The 20,450-nt window shown below is 36.7% G+C and overlaps 1 protein-coding gene across 7 annotated transcripts in view; it reads right to left on the bottom strand.

Moving 5' to 3' along the window:
• Positions 1 to 611: 611 nt before the first annotated feature.
• PDE4D (phosphodiesterase 4D) overlaps positions 612 to 20,450 on the bottom strand; it is a 725,514-nt gene continuing 705,675 nt past the window's right edge. For all 7 annotated transcript variants that reach the window (XM_058685369.1, XM_058687379.1, XM_058686164.1 and 4 more), the window contains 9 exons: positions 19,569 to 19,662; positions 18,010 to 18,182; positions 17,082 to 17,180; positions 16,070 to 16,234; positions 14,954 to 15,053; positions 8,113 to 8,267; positions 7,104 to 7,226; positions 6,212 to 6,394; positions 612 to 5,500 (listed from right to left, as the gene is read on the bottom strand). In XM_058685369.1, the coding sequence (XP_058541352.1) occupies positions 5,084 to 5,500; positions 6,212 to 6,394; positions 7,104 to 7,226; positions 8,113 to 8,267; positions 14,954 to 15,053; positions 16,070 to 16,234; positions 17,082 to 17,180; positions 18,010 to 18,182; positions 19,569 to 19,662 (1,509 nt within the window). In that variant the 3' untranslated portion in view covers positions 612 to 5,083. The remainder of the gene's footprint in view (positions 5,501 to 6,211; positions 6,395 to 7,103; positions 7,227 to 8,112; positions 8,268 to 14,953; positions 15,054 to 16,069; positions 16,235 to 17,081; positions 17,181 to 18,009; positions 18,183 to 19,568; positions 19,663 to 20,450) is intronic.

Raw genomic sequence — 20,450 nt, 5'->3', positions numbered from 1 at the left:
GACACCCTTCCGTTTCCTATCAACTCTCCCTTCTTGCTTGGTTACCTCTCACTATGCTTCGGCACTCAGCCCCAAATCGCTTCCTTAAGGAAGCCTCCTTTGGCCCTCTGGAAGAAATCAAGTTCGGGTTCCTGCTTAATCACAGTACCCGGGCTTCTTTGTTGTACGGAACACTTAATGATGATATGTGTTGGAAGTGTTCAATGCCTCTGTCCCCTCCAGAGTATGTGCTCATGAAAGCAGAAACTGTGGCTTGTTCTCTGTTGAATCCCTAGAACCTTGTCGTTGGGAGAGTATGTACCAAACAATTGTTAAATGTCTGAGTAACTCGGTATACCAGAACACTTCATTAAGCAGAGAAGTCCCCCTCCCAACCCTATTTGAAAACAGTGCTTCATCTTAGAGGCCATCTAAATAGTTTGGGCAATTCTCTCTGTAACAAAGTGAATCTACATAATTTATTTGGTGTCATTGGATTATGAGTACTAACTTAATGCTATTATTCTCCTTGCATTTCATTTCATCCATCTTCAACATTCTTGGAAACCTGTGCTGACTGGCCTACATTTTAAAATGAATAATCTTTTATTTGTAAAAGATTGAGTCATAAATAGGCAGAATCAACCCATGCTTTTATTTTCATTGCATATAAAAATTTCATATGAAGGTATTGATGTACAGTACTATCCCCATGGGCTGTAAAGAGGCTAAGAAACCACTAAAAGAATCATCATCATTTGTAATGCGCACACACAATTTACCACTCCGAAAACATATCCTAAGAAATAAAATTAAAAACAACTAAAATCAGGAAGGATGTTTTTCATAATTATAGTGTCCCCTTTGTACTGTTTAAAACAAAAGTAATCAAATTCCTTTGGGCCAGGGCTGCTAAAATCTACAGTTTGTGTCAAAAAAATAAAATAAAGTAATAGGAGGCTCATTTTTTCTAGAAAAAGAATCTCTCACTAAGTCACATGTTCTGAGGGCTGGGCAAGAGTGGGAGGCAGTTTCCATGCCACCCACTGGGGATTTTTCAACACTTTTGGGAGTTGACCACAACAACAAGGTTAACTTTTAAAATTCTACAGCCATAGAAGTTTTGCAGAAACAAATTCCAGAGAATGGCAAATCATTTTTGTGTGAACTGGCATCATATAAAAACTGTTTTATCTTTAGATTCACATACATATAGAAATTTAGTTGATCTTAGGTAAAGTCAAATTCCAGGGTTAAAAAAAATGACCTTTTCATATTACATTTTCTTCTTTTTCATATCACATATTCTCCTAACATGACAGGAGCTGATGAATAAATGACTGACCATCACATGTGACCTATGGCTCTAGTTTCAAATCAAGTTCATTTGCCTATGTGCTAAAGAAGTGAAAATGATTTTGTTATTGGACAAGAATATATTTTCCCAAGTAGTGTTTGAAAGTTAAAAAAAAATAAAACAACAATCAGATGTAACTAACTGAAGTAGCTCCTGATCAAGAGATAGGAAGAAGAATCATTATATATCCAGTGCTGTTTCACAGCAACAAGTACTTAAAAGCTTGTAAGTCAGAAGGGTGTCAGAATCTTCCAGAGGTTGACTGTGGTTTTCTAAATTCCAGCTGTTGCCAGAAATCCAATTGGTTCAAAGCTTGGATGTAAAATGCCCAGCCCTAGCCCGCCCCCATTGCCTTACTTTCAAATGCAGCAGAACAGAAGAAAATATTGGTTAAAGTTAAGGCACAGCCCTGGGACCAAAGACCTGCAGCTATGTTTTTTAAATTTATATATCTTTATGTATTTTATAGTTTTCTTGAATCTTCCAGAAACAAGCTCTAAGGTGACAAGACTATATATATTACAGGAGAAAAGAAAATGTACAAGGAGTATGTATACACACCATTCATTCTCTCACCAAGAGTTTCCAAATATATCAACACCATCCCATCGTGGGATGATGTTTTAATAAGAACTGATAATTTACAATTAACATTACAGTATGTACATTACAATAAATACATGGTTGTAAACAGACAAACAAGACTGTATTACAGGTAAGGTCATTTGGTGAGAAAAAAAAATGCATGGCACAAAAAATAAATAATGCATTCAAAAATTATCATAAAGCTTTCTGTAAAATCCATTTCATTCAAGTTTTTTTTTCCTTGTCTGCAATTTGTTCTATCTACATTATTTTCTTGTGAATTTTAAGTGATGTAAAAGAAAATTAAAACAGCGTTATTGTGTTTAGTAACTTGCAAGCTGAAATGTACTGGTTTTATGCAAACTTGGACTTTTTTTCCCCATACAGTACCCAGATATTGCATTTTCTTATGGCATTTTAGGAAACATAAAGCCACTTGTAAAAGGATGTTCTCTGTAAAGCGGTGCATAATTCTGAAGCACACTTTGGCAAGAGAGAAGGAAAGAGAAAGAAGGGAGAGGATAAGCAGACTGTACAGTGCATTAGTCTCTGTCTCTTGGATATTGCCTTTTCTACAATTTGATTGTCCATCGGTGAGTATCTTCACAACACGTGATCATTATAAACCAACAAGTTGAAAACAAAACAACTCTGCTTTTCAATGCGGTTACAAATCCTTTCAGGTCCGGATTTGTGACATATTGCTACTTTAATTTTTTTCTATTATTATCAAGATTTTAGGCACTCTGTGGGGGAAATACCAAGCAGTAGTGAGAGGAGGGAATGAGAATATTTTGGATAAAGGAATACCCTCTAGATTGTTTGCCTTTTCTTCTAGACTTCCATCAAGAACAAATAAAACAAGTTTTCAACTGTTCTTATGAAACCACTTGGCTAACCACAGGACTTTATTTGAAAGATTACTGATTTTTTTTCAGGGAAGAGGGTGGAAATCTGATCATTAATTAGTTGATTCCTGTTCTGCTCTAAGAACAGATCAGAGCTACATAATTTTTCTGTCAGAAGTTCCCTTGTGGCTCTCCAGGGATTCAAATAGGGACTATGTTTAGCTTGGGTCATTTCCCCTGGCTGATGACTTGGTTATTAGTCGCCAGAAGGCCCTTGAGAAATCCCAAATATAAATGCTTTTCAGGGTTATAAGTTTTCTTGACTGTTTATTTTCCATAAATAATATCAATGTGAAAAATGACTATTTGGGCTCCAAATTCTTCATAGACAAGGCAAATGCTTTACTAAGAGCTGGAATGGACAGAACATCCAGACTAGGTAAGTGCCCCGGGATGCCAATTGAAGGTAAATACTGGAAAGTAATCCCTAAAATTGTAATACATTTCTTGGTGCTAAATGCAGCCAAGAATTAGCTCTGTTACTTAGGTAGAATCTTCTTACCCATCCTAGTATTTTAGCGTGGCATTATATTACCAAACCTCTGGTGCCAGCAGCATCATCAACTTCTTTCCCTTGGTGCATTTAATATTCTCCTCTACAAGACATACTTGTGGACCAGTGATAACTGTGAGAGCAATTTCTACATTACTAGGCTATCCATTAAGGAAGAGTAGTTGCTACACTTAAGATCTCTTCTCAAGAATATTCCTCATATAGTTCTTAATCCCATGGTGAAATCATGGAAACAAAGAGCATTAGTTGTACTGGTGTTTGTTAATATACTCTGCTAATATTTTTAAAAATTACCTAGCTAGCTGTTAACTTTTCTGTGTAAATCAAGAGTTAAAGTTAGGCCTTATATTTGGCCTTGTGGTAGAAATAAATGGTGACTCTAGCCTGACTACCTGCTACTTTTCATCACTCAGAATGGTGGTGATATATTTGATAAGACCCCATCTAGTGAACATGGACAGAGATTCAAACACACACTAAATAATAAAGCAGCACAAGGGGAAAAAAGTTCTTACTACAACTGACTGTGAAAACAACAGAAATGAGCATAAAATGTGAGGGTTATTACAAAGACATGCACTTGTGAAATGAGGGTCTATTGACACAGCAAAAAGTTATCAGAAGACACTAAGTAGGAAAATATCTAAAAAAGACCATTTTAGCTACTGTGTATTTATATATCTCTTACTTGCTTCAGACAACACCAACTGATGATTGTTTATGAGGCTTAAGACACATTAGACAGAATGCACATCAAAGTATCACAGAACAAATATTCACTTTGTACACCGTGAAAAAAATATCAGTGAGAGCAACTCTGCTTATCTGAAAAGACTGAAATGAAAAGCAAAGCAAATGAAGACCTACAAAAAGGGTTTCCTGCAACATAAAATTGGTTTCTGTTTTAAAATATGGAAGTCATTGGTATATAAAACAATGAATCACTACAAATCAGTTAATTGCTATGAACTATAAGGTGCAAGTAAAATTCGTAAATTAGATTTATCCAGTGTAGCACAGATTTGTACTGAAAACTTGCAAGTTACTCCTTAGAAAAAAATAACCAGTGGCAGATGAAGTTTTGAACATAGTTTTTTTAAATATAATACCTCAGTACATTTAATAATAAAAGTAAGCTCTACAAAAAAATCTGTTTTACATATCATACAAAATGTAGAGGTCAGTGCAGCTCAGTGAACCACACTATACAGTCATGTATCAGGAAGACTTGAAATTAGAAAATTATGCAATTTCTGTGGCTCATCTTCCTCCTGGTAACAGATTCATGCTGTGTCCTGTTCCTGACACATTTGTTGCTTCATCCATGAGTTCACTCTGTCTGTGTAATGCCTTCTTTCTGCTGAAAATATTGCAAACAAATAAAAAGTAAAGAAACCCCAAATCATAAGAACTTTTGGGCTGCCCGATGAGCCACTCTATTGAAAACATTTTGCAGTTGATTTTCTCTTTGTCAGCTCTACCAAGCTGAAATCTTGTTAAAATGCTGTTCGTGAAGATGTCCCCCTTGCTCCGATGACATGGAGGTGAAAAAACTGGTTACAATATTCCTGAGCGCCAGACTGAGTAGTCAAGGTCAGTTTTGTTCAACAAACATCCTGGCAGATGACAGTGAGGTGTGACCATGGTTGTGGCATGTGACATGCACTTTGGAAACAATTTTTCTACTTAAATTAAAAAAAACAAAACAAAACAAAACAAAAGGCGTGAAAGTCTGCACTGTTACGTGTCAGGAGAATGATCTTCTATTACACAGGCTTCAGGCTGGCTGTCTTCTTCCTCCCCTACCGTCTCTTCTTCCACCTGTTCATCAAGGGGAATTTCAGTCGACTCTGAGTCTTGAGTACACAGAGTCTTGGAGTCACTGCAGCTCGTGTCTTCTTCCACTTGACTTCCACTGTCCTTTTCGGTGTCTGACTCGCCGTCTTCCTCTAAAGTTAGTTCAAACTGGAACTTCTCCGTTTGACCCTGCCGGCCTTCCTCCTGGTCATCAGGTGCTGGGGAGGGGCTCTGAGGAATTGTGCTCTGGTACCATTCACGATTGTCCTCCAAAGTGTCCAAAATGTCCTGGGCGTCAGGATGCACGAGGTCTGCCCACGTCTCCCACAGAGGATGAACAATATAGTCTATGAAGCCCACCTATTTAAAAACAATTCCGATTTGAGTATAAGACTTGGGACTATGAAACAATGGAAAAGGTTAACTAGATTCTGCAAATATACTTGAGTATGTATCTATTTACATCAATTTATATGTAACATAATTTATATTAAAATATAGCAAATATAACATGGCCCACAAATATAACACTGAACACAAGACTTCTAACTTGAGTTTGGTAAAATGGTCACTATTTTAGGCAACAGACCATATAAAAGTACTGTTACTAGCTGGTGAAAATTAGCAAGAATTCTTATTTCAGGAGTATGTTTATACTGTAAAAAAATTCATTTGTTTACATAGTAGGGTATCAGACCTGGCCTTTATTTTAGAATGGCCAATTTATAGGTGAATCCAGACAACTAAAATCAGGCCAGGTACTCTTTGACTTCATATGACTGAATTCACTTATGAGTTCAGATAGTGGAAATTCTCTATATATGTATGCTCTATATGAAAACAGTCATAATGAAAGAATGTGATGTCATGAGAAAGGTATATATGACCATATGAATTAAAATCATACGAATGAGAGTTTTTTGGCTCATAAACACTAATATGAAATTGAGCCTTTCGAAAGAAAAATAATTTAAAAAACCCAATGAAATACTGTATGATGTGGATACAAAGCAATCAAATATTCAAGCTGGAGTTTTGTTTTCTCTGCAAACTTTATGCTTAATGCATCACCTGTGATTTTTCCACAGATGCATTGTGCTTGTCACACATAGGACTTATCTCCATGCCCCGCTCTCTCTCTCGGTCTCCTTGGCGGAAGAACTCCTCCATTATGCGGTCAGTCCACTGGCGGTACAGCTGAAGAGGCTTTGTTGGGTTGCTCAGATCTGCACAGTGCACCATATTCTGAAGGACCTAAAATAGAAAAACGCTTTCTCTATTCAGCACCTGCTGCTGTTTCTTTTCTTCTTTTTTTTTCACTAGAAATTCACATTGGATGAATGTGACACTTAAAAATACAAGTAGTGTAAGATTCCTTCCAAACAGCTCAACTATATGTCTGTGTACGGTTCACACTTGTCTTAACAGCCCTAACTTCTGCCACTTCTACCATACCTAAATTTCATGAGAAACAGTTTATGTGTGCATGGCTGATTAAATTTGGAGCTGCTTCAATGGTTGGTTTTGTGAGAGGTTAGGTTTTTTTTTTAATGCATATGCAAATGAAGAACCAATAGAATTTATCTGGCTAATTCTCAAGATTCAGAATTTGGTTATTGGGGCGCCTGGGTGGCTCAGTTGGTTAAATGTCTGACTTTGGCTTGGGTCATGATATCACATTTTGTGAGTGTGAGCCCCGGGTCGGGCTCTGTGACAGCTCAGAGCTTGGAGCCTGCTTTGGCTTCTGTGTCTCCCTCTCTCTCTGCCACTCATGCTCTCCCTCTCTCCCCCACTCACATTCTGTCTCTGTCTCTCTCTCAAAAATAAACATTAAAAAAAGACTTTGGTTAAAAATTCTGCTTATAATTACTAAAATCGTAAGTCGGAAGAAAGGAGACAAGTCTTATCAAAGTTAGACACAGACACGTGTGCAGAAACAGAACAAATTCAAATAACGCTTTACCTGAATCCTATCAGAATAATTATCAAGAAGAAGAACTCCAGAACTTGTCACTTTCTTAGTTTCCACCATAGTTTTCAAATCAGCCAGTAGATTCATGTGTTTTGACATGTCTGTTGCAAGTACCTTAAAAGACAAGAGTATTTTAGTAAGGAGCAAAGCCCAGAGGAAAAAAAGTCAGAATTTGCATATAACAATATGAATGCAGAGCATGAAAGAAATGAAAAACCACTGGGGTGTCTGGTGGCAGGGAATGGGAGTCCTACACTACTCATTCGTGCAGCCTCTTCTGCTCTGTAGGGTTTCTTGAAGCCCAGATAAATACATGCAATCTACAGAAGGTTAGCAACCAGCAACCACTTTCATGGTGAAAAAAAGGGATGATACTCCTGCAGATAAGAAGTTAGCACATGTTCTGAAGTTCTTTCTACTCCTTTGATTAGAAAGTGGCACCTGGACTACGATGAAGTCATTCAAGGTTGCTCACAGAGTACTTCAGAAACAGAGTATTCTGGCTAATTTTCCGCTGACCCAAGACAAGTAATTCCTACCTTTGTGTGTACAAACTTATAAGTCGTTGGTGACCAGAGGTTTTCCTGTGTCTCGTAATCACTGTAAATAATATGCATTAAAAAAAAGTCATGGATATCTCTAAATAACACTGTGTAGCTGAACTAAATGTATTTTTTTTCCATTTTGTGAGTGGAAAAAATCCTTTTGTACTAATAGCTTTTGTTAGTCACCTTTCCCTGCCTGCCACCAGACTGGAGAACTTCAGAAAATAAAACTAGAATTAAGAGGGTGAGCTGTCACTACTCTTAACTCCCAACTGCCAGAACGAGAAAACCCATTACAGAACATCACTGCCAGCAGCACAGGAGGCTTCTCAGACATAAGGGGCAACAATAGGTTTTGAAACACAAGGTTCCATTTACCTGATACTCATCTCATTCTTATTCTTAAAAAACAACTTGCATCACATCTCTCTTTTTTCCTTTTAGCAGCTACTTACAATGTCAATGACCATCTTCCTTAATGATTGTCTTTGCTTTTTGGTCAGATTCTGGAAAATGTCACAGTTTTCTTCCTGAAGCAACTTAAAGCCCACAGCCAGATGATGGTTCTCCAAGACAGAAGAATCATTGTACATCAAGGCAAGTTCAGAGTCTTAAAGAAAGAAAGGAGACAGAAGATAAGCAAAGACATTTTTTTCTAAGTTTTTTGTATTTTTCACATTCTAAGATACTTTGGGTTTAAGAAGCATTTTTCTTCCACACCTCTGCTGGCCTTACCATTACAGGACAATACCCAGGAGAGGATATACTAGTTAATGTATATTAACTAGTGGAAAAAGCAATGGAATCTTGGGAGTGAATTCTAATGCTACTGACATATGACAAATCATTTCACTCTGCGGACCTCTCAGCTGTGTCTTTTCTCAAGTGGGAGAAGAATTGCACCAGATGTTCTTGAGCACCCCCTCCAGATCTGCCACAGGTAGCTTCATGAGCAGCAGAATGTGACATCACTTTTAACACTGGCAACATCTTAACAGCTTAAGTTGTCATGTTCCTGATAACTATGGACCATTACCCAATATTTCACAGAATGTAAGGATGATGTGATTTTGGACTGTACTCAAGAACAGTTTGGAACAAATGAACAATATACTAGATTTGTTCATGCTGCTTTTACTCATTTTCTTCCACAGTATAGCTTTGAAAGTCAAAGCTTTACTCATTTTTTCCATGTTATTTTCTGAGTATCAAGAGACAGGTGTTCAGCTACCTACATAATAACTCCATGGTGAAGGTTTTGCTGCTCCCTTAGGACTGCCCTGGACCTGTATGTTTTAGGCAGCAAGATCCTGCCTCTTTCTTGGTTCCTGTAAATAGCAGACCCAACTCTATAGGGCAGTCATTAAAGAAAATTGGTGCGTTATTCTGTTTCTACTTACGCCACTATAAAGACCAAAAGCACATGTATTTGATCTTTTTTCTGACTAATGTATGGGAAATACACATTCTTTTCTAAGAAAGAGTCATTGCTACTCAATGACTATTTAAAGGAACTAGGAAGGAGAAGAGAGGTTCAAGACATACATCTATTGTGAAATCCTATGAATTTACTTGTACTATAGACCTACAAATTTATACATGTAAATTTTTGCTCTGAAACTACAGGAATAGAGATGTCTAGAATACCAAAGAGTAGGTGTGTATGTTCTCTTTTGGGGGGATAAAACAATAGTGTTCATTCATTCATTCAGATAGTATCTGGTCAGATCTGACTTTTAAATTGTCTCTAAACGGGGTGCTTGGGTGGCTCACTCACTTAAGCATCTGGCTTCAGTTCAGGTCATGATCTCACAGTTCGTGGGTTCGAGCCCCAAATCAGGCTCTGTGCTAACAGCTCAGAGCCTGGAGCTTCCTTCAGATTCTGTGTCTCCCTCTCCTGCCTCTCCCATCTCCTTCATGCTCTTTCTCGAAAATAAACATTAAAAAAAATTTTTAAGTAGTTTCTGAAACTCTAACTATGAACATTTATCTATAGGTGGTTAAATATATAGAAATAAAAAAAAAATTAATACTATATAGGATTTTAGCACCTGGTATTATTGTTTGTATAGTAGAATCCTATTAAATAAATATATATTGAAAGGAAGGCAAATGTTTTTTGACTGGACAAATAATGCCCAATTAATCTTTTACGGTTCTTTTAAGGGAATAAATATGCATGCAGATAAGAGGCATTAATACATGAACTGACTCAGGCTTACAAAAACCCAGACTGACTAATATACCTCATGAAGAAAGAAACAAGAAGTTAAGGCTGTGAGGCTGCAGAAGAACAAGGTGAGCAGCTGTTACTTTAAGGAAGAGGATGATCTGTGGTATAGATGCTACAACAAAGAGTCTCAACTCTAATCTATGTAAAGATGCTCTTTCACATAGAATGTGGTCCAAGAGCCTTGGAATGAGAATCCAGACTGACCAGAAAGCAATGAAAAGACTCCTTACTGAGTGGATCTCCCCCACTGCCTCTCCAGTTTTGGGGCTCTTGACAGGAAGGTGGTGGATACTGTTGCAACTGAATCTCAGGGCAGTCATTTAACTTTCTACTCTTCCTTAGGGCTGAAGGCACATGGTAACATCTAACGAAAGATTTTGCAGCTCCTGAGAAGTTTATCTGCCAAAGATGCTACCATAGTACTTCTACATAGAGTCCTTGAAAGTTCAGGAATCATTAGAAAGTTGCCTTCATACTATGCTCTAAGGTACAGTAGTACAGAGGTGGAGGTAGGGTCCAGAGTAAGAAAATATGTTATAGAACATTTCTGTTGAAACCTGTTCATCTTCAAAGCCCAGTACAAGTCCATGAAGCCTTTCCTGATTACCACAGGTGGAACTGCTCACTTTCTGCTGTAAACTCCTTTATACTTTGTACCACTCATTTGGCACTAATCACATTCCAATTTATTTGTCATCATCTCTGTGCATGTCTTAACAGTGTCTTCCATAGACCTCCCAACCCACTTAGAGACTTAAGACCCTATATAAAATGAAAAGTTATTCATCTGATGTGCATGGTTCTCTGGTTTCTCCTGGCACTTCTAAACAACATATTTCTCCTTGAAATGGGGGAGGAAGTGGTAGTTTTATTTTCTAGCTGCCAAGGACAAAGGATTATAACTGTTTGATTCACTCAATTCATTCACTCTCTACGTCCATAACCTGTATTATTTTTCTCCACCAAACTAGTGCTATCAGATATTCATGTGTTATAGTGCTTTTTTTTTTCCAGCCAAATGAAAGCTTTTCACAGCCAGACCACTGTCTTGCCCACCCATATATCCCTAGTACCTAGAACACTGTTTGGCACATAGTAGACTCTCAATATTTTTTTGTTGGCTAAAATAACAATCTCTGTAGTATTTCTATATAATCACACTTCATGAAAATGAATTTATCCTTGTTTTGAAAGTGTTATATTTAAGCAGAAAATAACTTTTTATATATAACCCACAGATAGGGCTATGGAAAGCTTATTTTAAAATGAGACTAGAGAAATAAAAGTGTGTGTGCACTGGTAGCTAAATCTAGCTCCAGTTTAATATAGTGAAACGCTTCTGCTCTTGGAAATCAAAACCATATGCTTTGAACACATGACTAATGTGACTAAATCTTTTCCCCTAGAGCTTAGGCATCTTTGCTATAAACCCGAGTTACTTGTTTTCCAAGTAAAATTTTACACTATATATATTCTGCACCTCTGACAACGCTTTATTGTTTGAGAAAAGAATGCTGTGAAGTCAAATGCTTTGTTATGATAAATACTCTCCAGCATGTTATATTCAAAACCATATGATGCTATTTACATTTTGTGAGTTTATTTACATGTACTGTCCTTGAAAAAGACTTACACAGCTTCTCTCCCTGGAATTTCAACTTCTTACAATCCTACTCAGATTCCTCTACTCCCCCATATCATTTACAAAACATAACCATCTGCGCCAGGTAGAAATGATGTCTCTATTTTCAAAACCTCCAGCCTGTCAACAATGAAAGTATGTATCATTACTATCAAATGATTTGGCGCCTACAGTGGAACAAAGATGGAAATTATTGTCACAACTAAGAAGCAGAGGAAAATCTGGACTGGGAAGCAGCCAGGTGAGTTCCAGAAAGAACTCTTTTTCCAGAAGGGGCCATGCAAACTCACTGTGCCTCTAGCCTCCTTAAAATAGGACACGTGACCTCCCAGCTATGGGTTTACAAATGTATAAATTACAAGAAACAGATTCAACCCTGGGCTTTGGACAAGTTGGTAGCACCAGCTCCAAGGTGAGAGCTGAGAGTGTGCTTGTGTGAGCCATTGAGGATCAATCAATCCACGAAAACAATAAGAAACTTACACTGTCTATAAAAAAGGGTTTGCGGCAAACTAAAAATAATCACATAATTTTGATAGAGTATTTCATAAAACTTTTTATTATAAGTTTACAAGTTATGAGAGGGACTCCTTTATAGAACACTGTGAAGTTAAAACTTACTTCTTGTCACCGTTACTTGCTAAGACTCTTCTGTGTCCTGAAATAAAATGCCTGCTGGCATGACCCCTAGTCAAAAGCTAACTAAGGGAGTGAATTCTCACAAGGACCTGAGGCCCTGATCAACCCTGGGATACCTTCCTGTACCAGGTGATGATGCTGATTCATTCACTCAGGAATAACACAGCCTCCTCACACCACATTGTCAAGAAAACATCAGCAGTCCAAAGCTGCCCTGGGAGCTGTTAACCTCCCAGTGTTGCTGAGGTCTCACAGAAAGGAGATCCTCACGCCATCATGGAGTGACAAAGTACTTCCAGAAGCAGGACCAGGTGCCCTTCCCCCTTGGGCAAGTCATCAGTGAGATGACCTTAAAACAGACACCACCCTTGGCCGCTGTCACCATGTTTATAATTATCCACTAAATGTGACCGTTATCTATCTCACGGGGTCTCAGGCTTTGGAGGGCATCAGATTCATCTGTGGACTGAAGCCTCACTAGCTTAAATTTCAGACTCCATGGGTACCCTAATGCCTGCCAGAGCCCTCCAGTGCCAGCCTAAGCCCCTGTGACCTTAGAGGGTCTACAAGAGAGAATAATAGGGCTGGTTCTCACTTTTCTTTAAAAAATTATCAGAGTACTTGGAGACTTTATTATCAGTTGTTTTAATTAACTTGTTCTCTAATCTCTTCTTAATTGTGATGTTAGAGTAAGAGAACATACAATACTGTATAAAGTAGAATGCAAAGGTAATACACCAGTCTGTATTTCTGGTGTTAATTTAAAGGAAAAATGCATACCTTTTTAAAGGCAGACATTAAAACAAAATTTTTATGTATTAAAAATTTGTAAAATTAGGAACATAACAAGACATGCCTAAGAATCCAAATAATCATGTCAGGTTAAGGATAAGTGCCAGCATACAGTAAGCTGTACTGAATGACCTCTCTGCTCTTCTCAGGACAGTCAACCCTCAGCACTGATACTATAAACTCATATACCTGCATCTAATGTGTATTAATACTAAGATGTTAATACTTAATAATGCTTTGATGACTCTTGAAAGCACCCCATCATAGGTTCTCATAAGATAGCTGGAACGTGAAATGTTAGTCTGCCTAAACCTGGGTAAATAACTTCATAAACCAGACTTCTAAAAGGTATTTGAGTAACCACACCTCTCAGGAAATCCATGACTTTCCCAATCCTCTTACATATCAATGAGTCACTAAGGTGTATTTTGTTACAAAGTAGTCCAGAGGTGAATTGAGATATAAAAATTGATACAATTTTAAAGATCTAAGTTAAATCTCTCAAACTAAGGCTACATTTAAATTGTCTCTTTAGGGGCGCCTGGGTGGCGCAGTCGGTTAAGCGTCCGACTTCAGCCAGGTCACGATCTCGCGGTCCGTGAGTTCGAGCCCCGCGTCAGGCTCTGGGCCGATGGCTCGGAGCCTGGAGCCTGTTTCCGATTCTGTGTCTCCCTCTCTCTCTGCCCCTCCCCCGTTCATGCTCTGTCTCTCTCTGTCCCAAAAATAAATAAAAAACGTTGAAAAAAAAAATTAAAAAAAAAAAAATAAATAAATAAATTGTCTCTTTAAATCTGGCTGCAGCAAAGTATAGGAAATAAATGGGGAATGAAAAGATGCCACAGTTTGACTTCTTTAGTCATGAGAAGGCTATTACCTACAAACTCCTAGAAAAAAAAGAAAAGATTTTTCACAGATATAAAAAAAAAAAACTCTTTTAACAACTTTGAATTTATTTTTTTGTATATAAAAGTAAATTTATAACACTAATTTACCTGTTGTGGGAGGAAATTAAATAATAGTATATTTAAATAATTTACTAATTAATTTCAATTACCCAAATAACAGAATTTCTGTAAAACTAAAACCTCTTTTCAAAGTCGTAGCTCAAGCACTATCTAAACATTCCCTACCAAGGTTTTCTTTCTTTTTTTTTTTTTCTTCAATATATGAGGTTTATTGTCAAATTGGTTTCCATACAACACCCAGTGCTCATCCTAAAAGGTGCCCTCCTCAATACCCATCACCTACCCTCCCCTCCCTCCCACCCCCCATCAACCCTCAGTTTGTTCTCAGTTTTTAACAGTCTCTTATGCTTTGGCTCTCTCCCACTCTAACCTCTTTTTTCCTACCAAGGTTTTCTATGCAGCTGTGTGTCAGACATGTCCATATTAGACAGTCTCTACCACTCCCCCTATTTATAAATTCAGCGACAACTTAGTTGTTGAGGTGTCACGAGAAAAAATTTAATGGTTAAAAATATTTAAATAAAAGAGAAATTAAAAGAGACAGTACATCAGAGATGTTCCTATAGCCCTCCAGAGAAGACGGAAAAAGGAAGGGAGGTGGGAGTGGTGGTGGTGGAGAGGAGCAATCATAGCCTCTGAAGAGGATTCAGTGACAATCTCCATAAAGTAAAGAAGGTTTAACATGAATTCTTACAACTTTTCCTGTTTTTATTTAAACAGGAAGACAATACAACTATCTGAATCTTTCTGCAAACTTCCACTTCTGATTACCTTTGTCTACTGACACAATATTTCTAGAGAAGTACTGGAATGATGTTTTCCAAACACAACATGTATGTGCCTCCTGGGATAGAATGATCATTTTTAGAGCTGGTTTACATGAACACACACTATCAATAAAATGTGTATTTACACATGTCAAAAGAACATTGTGGCTCTGGAAACATCCCAAGTTTATAAAGACCCTCATTCAGTCTCAAATGTACAAAGGAAATTTTTTTTTTGCAAAAATAAATTTTACTCACTTGTATTGATCAGAAACTGATTTGACACACCCGGATGATCTACATCATGTATTGCACTGGCAAAAATTGCTGCAAGAATCTCCAAATCTGTAAACACGGCCTGTAAAACCAGATAGTGTAGACAATAACATTATTACTCTGCAATAATACAAATTAAAAGTATATACAAATGTGAAATTACTTCCTAGAATTTGATGGAAAACAAAATGAAGCTTCAAAATATTTAACAGCTTATTGTAGAAGTATTTAAGATGTTTAAGGATATTGTGAAAATGTACATAAAATTAATGATAAGAATGATTATTTTCTTTCATTCAAACCAGGAACTCCTGATCTCAGCAGAACTGACATTTGGTGCCAGATTAATTCTTTGTTGTGGGATGCTATCCTGTGCATTGTAGTACTGTTAACAGGATCCCTGACCTCTATCCATGAGACACCAGTACCATCTATTGTCAGGTTGTGACAGACAACAATTATCTCCACATATTGCCAAATGTCCTTGGGGGATCAGGGTAGGAGGAAAAAGGAAGAACCACCCCTCAGTTGAGAACCACTTACTCAAATGGTGAGGTATGAACACAATTATACAATGAAAACAATCTGAGCTAAAAAAATACATTAGCAAAAGGGAATCTTTTCCCCAAATGATTAAGGAAATCAAATTGTCTTAATTAGCATTCAATGGAACACATTCTTAAAATCAGGAAGAATTAGAGATGTGTTTCTGAAAAATTCTACGAAAAATATCAAAGCACTGTCTACATTTTATAAGTAATAATCATCCTTTCAACTATAAATACAAAAGCCATCAGACTAAATTTCAAAAAACTAATAATTGAAACTGAATAAGCCAGATATACTTTATGGAGTGTTCACTAGGTCATTTCAAAGCAGTATCACAAACACATGAATCCCTAAATCTCTGACTAACTCATACAGGCAAAATTCATCAAAGACTGAACTGTTTATTGACAACAAATTTTCCCCCTGTAACTCAACATACTACCAATGAAGCCAATTATTTCCTGCCCTGCATACCCTTCAGTATAAATGTTTAAGAGATGCTTAAGAACAGCAGGTTAATGGTCTCAATGTTTTAGAAACCAGATTTACCTCCAAAGCAGGTGTAGATAACAGCACATGTGTTGACTGGACCACATCTGCAGCATGAATATTGTTGTGGTAGGCCACATCAGCATGGTAATGGTCTTCCAGGGTCATCAGGTATGTAATTAAAGTGTCTACTGGAATTTTAAATGTTTTTAATAAATCCCGTTCCTGTAGGAAAGAAAATCCTCTTCACATTTTGGTTTTACATAAAAAGATTTTCCATAGAGTGTGTTAACAGAAAAACCATACCCAATATCACCTATGGATAACCCAGAAATGGAAAGAGCACTCTTGCAGTATCTAGTGAAGAAAACGGAACAATCTGAGAATATCCAAGGACGTTGGGGAAAAAACCAGGGTAGGGTTGTCCTGTTGGGGCCCAACATTGCTTTCCTCAAGAGGTACACTGTTCGGAATGAGCTGCCAACTATAAAAATGTGTGTTCCATAATCATGAAAGCAGCTTCAATCCAGTATTCTTGCCTTAGCTAGTGGATCATACCAACTGGAACTCAAAATGGTCTCTAGAGCTGGACTATGCCAGGCCAGTACCGAGGGATCTACAGCCTCAACTCCTCATTTATATCCTAATTCTCAACTGGGGCAAAAGCTCAACAAGAGTGGGAAGCAGACATGGAGAAGAGAGCAGTACAAAAAACAATGACTGAAGAAAATATAATTTAAGGTAAGTCAGCAACAAGAAGTTTATTCATTTTTTAGTTAGCACTCCATTCTTGCTGCAAGAAGTCATGTAGATTTTTAAAAACCATGCTTGAATTTTCCCACATGACCTCTTCTTCTTAAGTGGAAAACAATAACAAAATTGGTTTAGTTGTATTTGACCCCACACTCTAACCTTTGTTATCATGTGTCCCTTGGTATGGGGCAAATAAGAAAAAAGTATCAAAACAAGCAAAAGAGGGTGACTAGTAAAGAAGATAAAACACAAGCACATTTCACAGACTAGACATTGTATCACCAAAAAAAGGAAAGGTGACAGAATTTAACCATGTTACCTGAAAAATAGTATGCATGATAACAGTCAAAGGCCGGTTACCGGACAGCTCTGCTATTCTGAAAACATGAAGGCCCCATTTGTTTACATCTTCTAGTTCCTAGGGTTAAATAAAGATTGAAAAAATTATGAGGCAGAAGTAGAACACATATCAATGAGCATGGTCATTTAAACATTACTGACTTTAGCAAAAATAATGTTAAGTTAAAAAAGAAAAAAATTCATTTTAAATGCAATGGATGCACCATGTAAGTACAGGCAAACTTTAGGTAAACCCACTTAAATGTGCTGAAAACTGCATAGTATGGCTTAACCTAATGACTTTGACAATACAACGTTACTTACATGCCTTGACTATCAATCTCAAGGCATTTCTTTTATAGATAAAATCTGTTCACAAAACCTTAACTATTCTGAAACCCAAAAGATATAAAAGATTTCTAAATCTTTAGGCTTGGATAATCAAACGTAGATGTAAAAAAGTAAGAAACATATAACCAAACCACCTGTCTAAATCCACATATTAATAATACCCAAATTGTTTATTTATTTACTTACTTATATTTAACATTTATTCAGTTTTGAGAGAGAAAGAGCGCGAGCGGAGTGGGGCAGAGAGAGGGGAAGACACAAAATCTGAAGCAGGCTCTAGGCTCTGAGCTGTCAGCACAGAGCCTGATGTGGGGCTTGAAACAATGAACCATGAGATCATGACCTGAGACAAACTCGATCACTTAACTGACTGAGCCACCCAGGCGCCCCAATACCCAAAAAGTTTATAAAGAACTTTATAAAGTACTTTCCCACCTTCCAAAAGAAAATAACCCCACAAATTAATGAACTAGTCCATCTATTTAAAAGAGAATCTATCAAAATTTATTAAAAAGCATCCCTGCATAATATGATCACAGTCCTTAAAATCATCTTACCTTGGCAAGGACATCTTCTTGTTCAGTTTTAACCCCAAATCTCGGGATGCTTGAATTTGTCAAACTGGAGCTGTGCATCAACTTCTTGACCCCGCTGATCTGAGACATTGGCCTTTTCTTTTTCTCCTTTTCCTTCTGAGTTGGAGAAGGAATTTCCACTTCATGTTGCTTATCTTAAGAAATTTAGAAAATGTTCTACATTTACTATGAATTCGATGTGAGTTATTACTTTTTGATCATAACATCCATAACTGAACAGGTTTTAATTAATCATTGTATGTTCCAGAAAATGTTTTCAAGAAACACTTCTTTTAGAGAAGTTGAGTATTTACAATTGATGTGGACTTACTATGTATGATACCCTTAAACACAAAATTGAGCAAGTACATCCCACTGCAAAATAATTAACATCAAATATATTGAGTGGTTACTACTTGGATAGAATGTCATAGTAAATTTTTTTGCAAGACTTATGATAGCAGAGTTGGATAAAGCAAAACATATTGGTTATTTCAACTGTTCATCAACTCCATCCCTATTTGAAATCACTTAGTGGCTTAGAAATTGCTCTTGCCCACTAAGTGTTCCAGTTTTAATACCTACTTTGAAAAGGAAGGAACTTCATACAGAAATATCATAAAAACAGCACTGGGTGAACCTAAGGGCTTAGTGAAATGGGTCATAATGTAAAGATAAACACAATATATTTGAATGACTTAGACTGTTTCTGTTATTTTACATTTTCTGTACCATAGTGAGATAATGGTTATGATATAACAAGGGGAGCACAGAGAACCACCAATAGCATGTGATAAATAATTGTCAGATTCAACTGTTATTTTCAAATAAAAGACCTAAGTAGATGCCTCAGCTTATTCATCCACTATTTCAAGGCAGTGAGCTCCTCTAACTCATCCTTGCACATAGCATGTGTTCAATAAATGTCAGTTTAGTGAAAATGCTAATTAGATGTTACAGCAATTTTGTTTTGAAAGTACATTCAAATCAAGGATATGTTCACACTACTGACTTTCACCAACTGAATTTTCTTTCTGTGGATGTAGGGTGGGGTGGTGTACAAAGCATTCTCAACTATTCTCAACTATTATTATCAGCAAGCTTTTCTTTAGCAGTTGTAGTGTATTTAGAGCTTGGTGTTCATTAGACTATAACTCATTGATGGCAAGGACCTTTTCTAATTTATCATTACCAGTGCCCAGCAATGTCTGGCATTTAACAAGAACTTGTTGAATGCATGCATAGATTTCTCTATAAAATACATTTTACATTTAGTGCCCTGAAAAAATTGGCAATATACAACTTGAATCCAGAGAATCCCTGAACTTCTGAATAAAACTAAAAAAAAAAAATGTACTTTATCACCTTAGATTTCAAAGCTTAGAGGCTCAGATAGTCAAGTTACTAACAGGATGAATGAAAACAAATGGAATTCTTAGCACTTGTGTGGTTTCCAAAACGAGTTAGTGCCCCCAATCTACCTCCAAAAACAAACACCACAAAAGAAAACTTTTAAATTGCATTTAAATTATTATTCTCACCTAAGAATGTGTTTGATATATACTCTGACACTTGATTTCCAGACCGACTCATTTCAGAGAGATGGGTGAGCTCCCGATTAAGCATCCTTTTAAACTGAAAAACAGAAAAATAATATGAAATAACAGAAGAGGAAAATGTAAGTGAGGTAACATAAACATACTTGTAACATACAGAAAACATGCCCAAAGATTTTTTAAACTGTCCTGACAGTTTAGATCAGTGCCATTCAATAGAACTTTCTACAATGTTGGAAAGTTCTAGAATCTGAGATGTCCCTTACAGTAGCTACTAATCATATGCGTTTATCAAGCACTTGCAATGTGCCCAGTGAAAAACGAGGAGCTGAATTTTGAACTTTATTTCATTGTAAATTAATTTAAATTTAAATTTAAATTTAAATTTAAATAGCCACACGTGGCTAGTGGCTACCATACTGGACCACACAGATTTAGACACTCAAGGACATTAGTTAAGGGGGAAAAAAAAGGAAAAAAAAATTACGGTGTATTATTAGTATTTAGAGAAGGAAAAAAAACCTCTAACTTATAAACACAAAATATGCTGCCACACAACAGAACATGATTTATCAATTTATTTGTCATTTGCAGAAGTTAGTATGTATACTTGTCAGAGGTTAAAATATCTTTTACCCCAAAACAAAAGTGAATAGATTTGAGTACTCTTTCAGAATTATGGAGAAGTGAAATATCTGAATTTATAAGTATATAATTTTTCCTTTTAAAGTTTTTCCAAGTAGAAGGAAGGTATAAGATTTTTTTGTTTCTCAGCATCCATGGGATTTCCCAATCCATATCTCTAAAGTCACATAAATACAAAACAGGTCCATTTTCAATACGCAACTTCATTTCTTCATAATGTAT

The sequence above is a fragment of the Neofelis nebulosa genome, chromosome 1, assembly GCF_028018385.1.
Source record: "Neofelis nebulosa isolate mNeoNeb1 chromosome 1, mNeoNeb1.pri, whole genome shotgun sequence".
Classification (NCBI taxonomy): domain Eukaryota; kingdom Metazoa; phylum Chordata; class Mammalia; order Carnivora; family Felidae; genus Neofelis; species Neofelis nebulosa.
The sequence above is the reverse complement of the archived record's forward strand: the minus strand, read 5'-3'. Positions and strand labels throughout refer to the sequence as shown.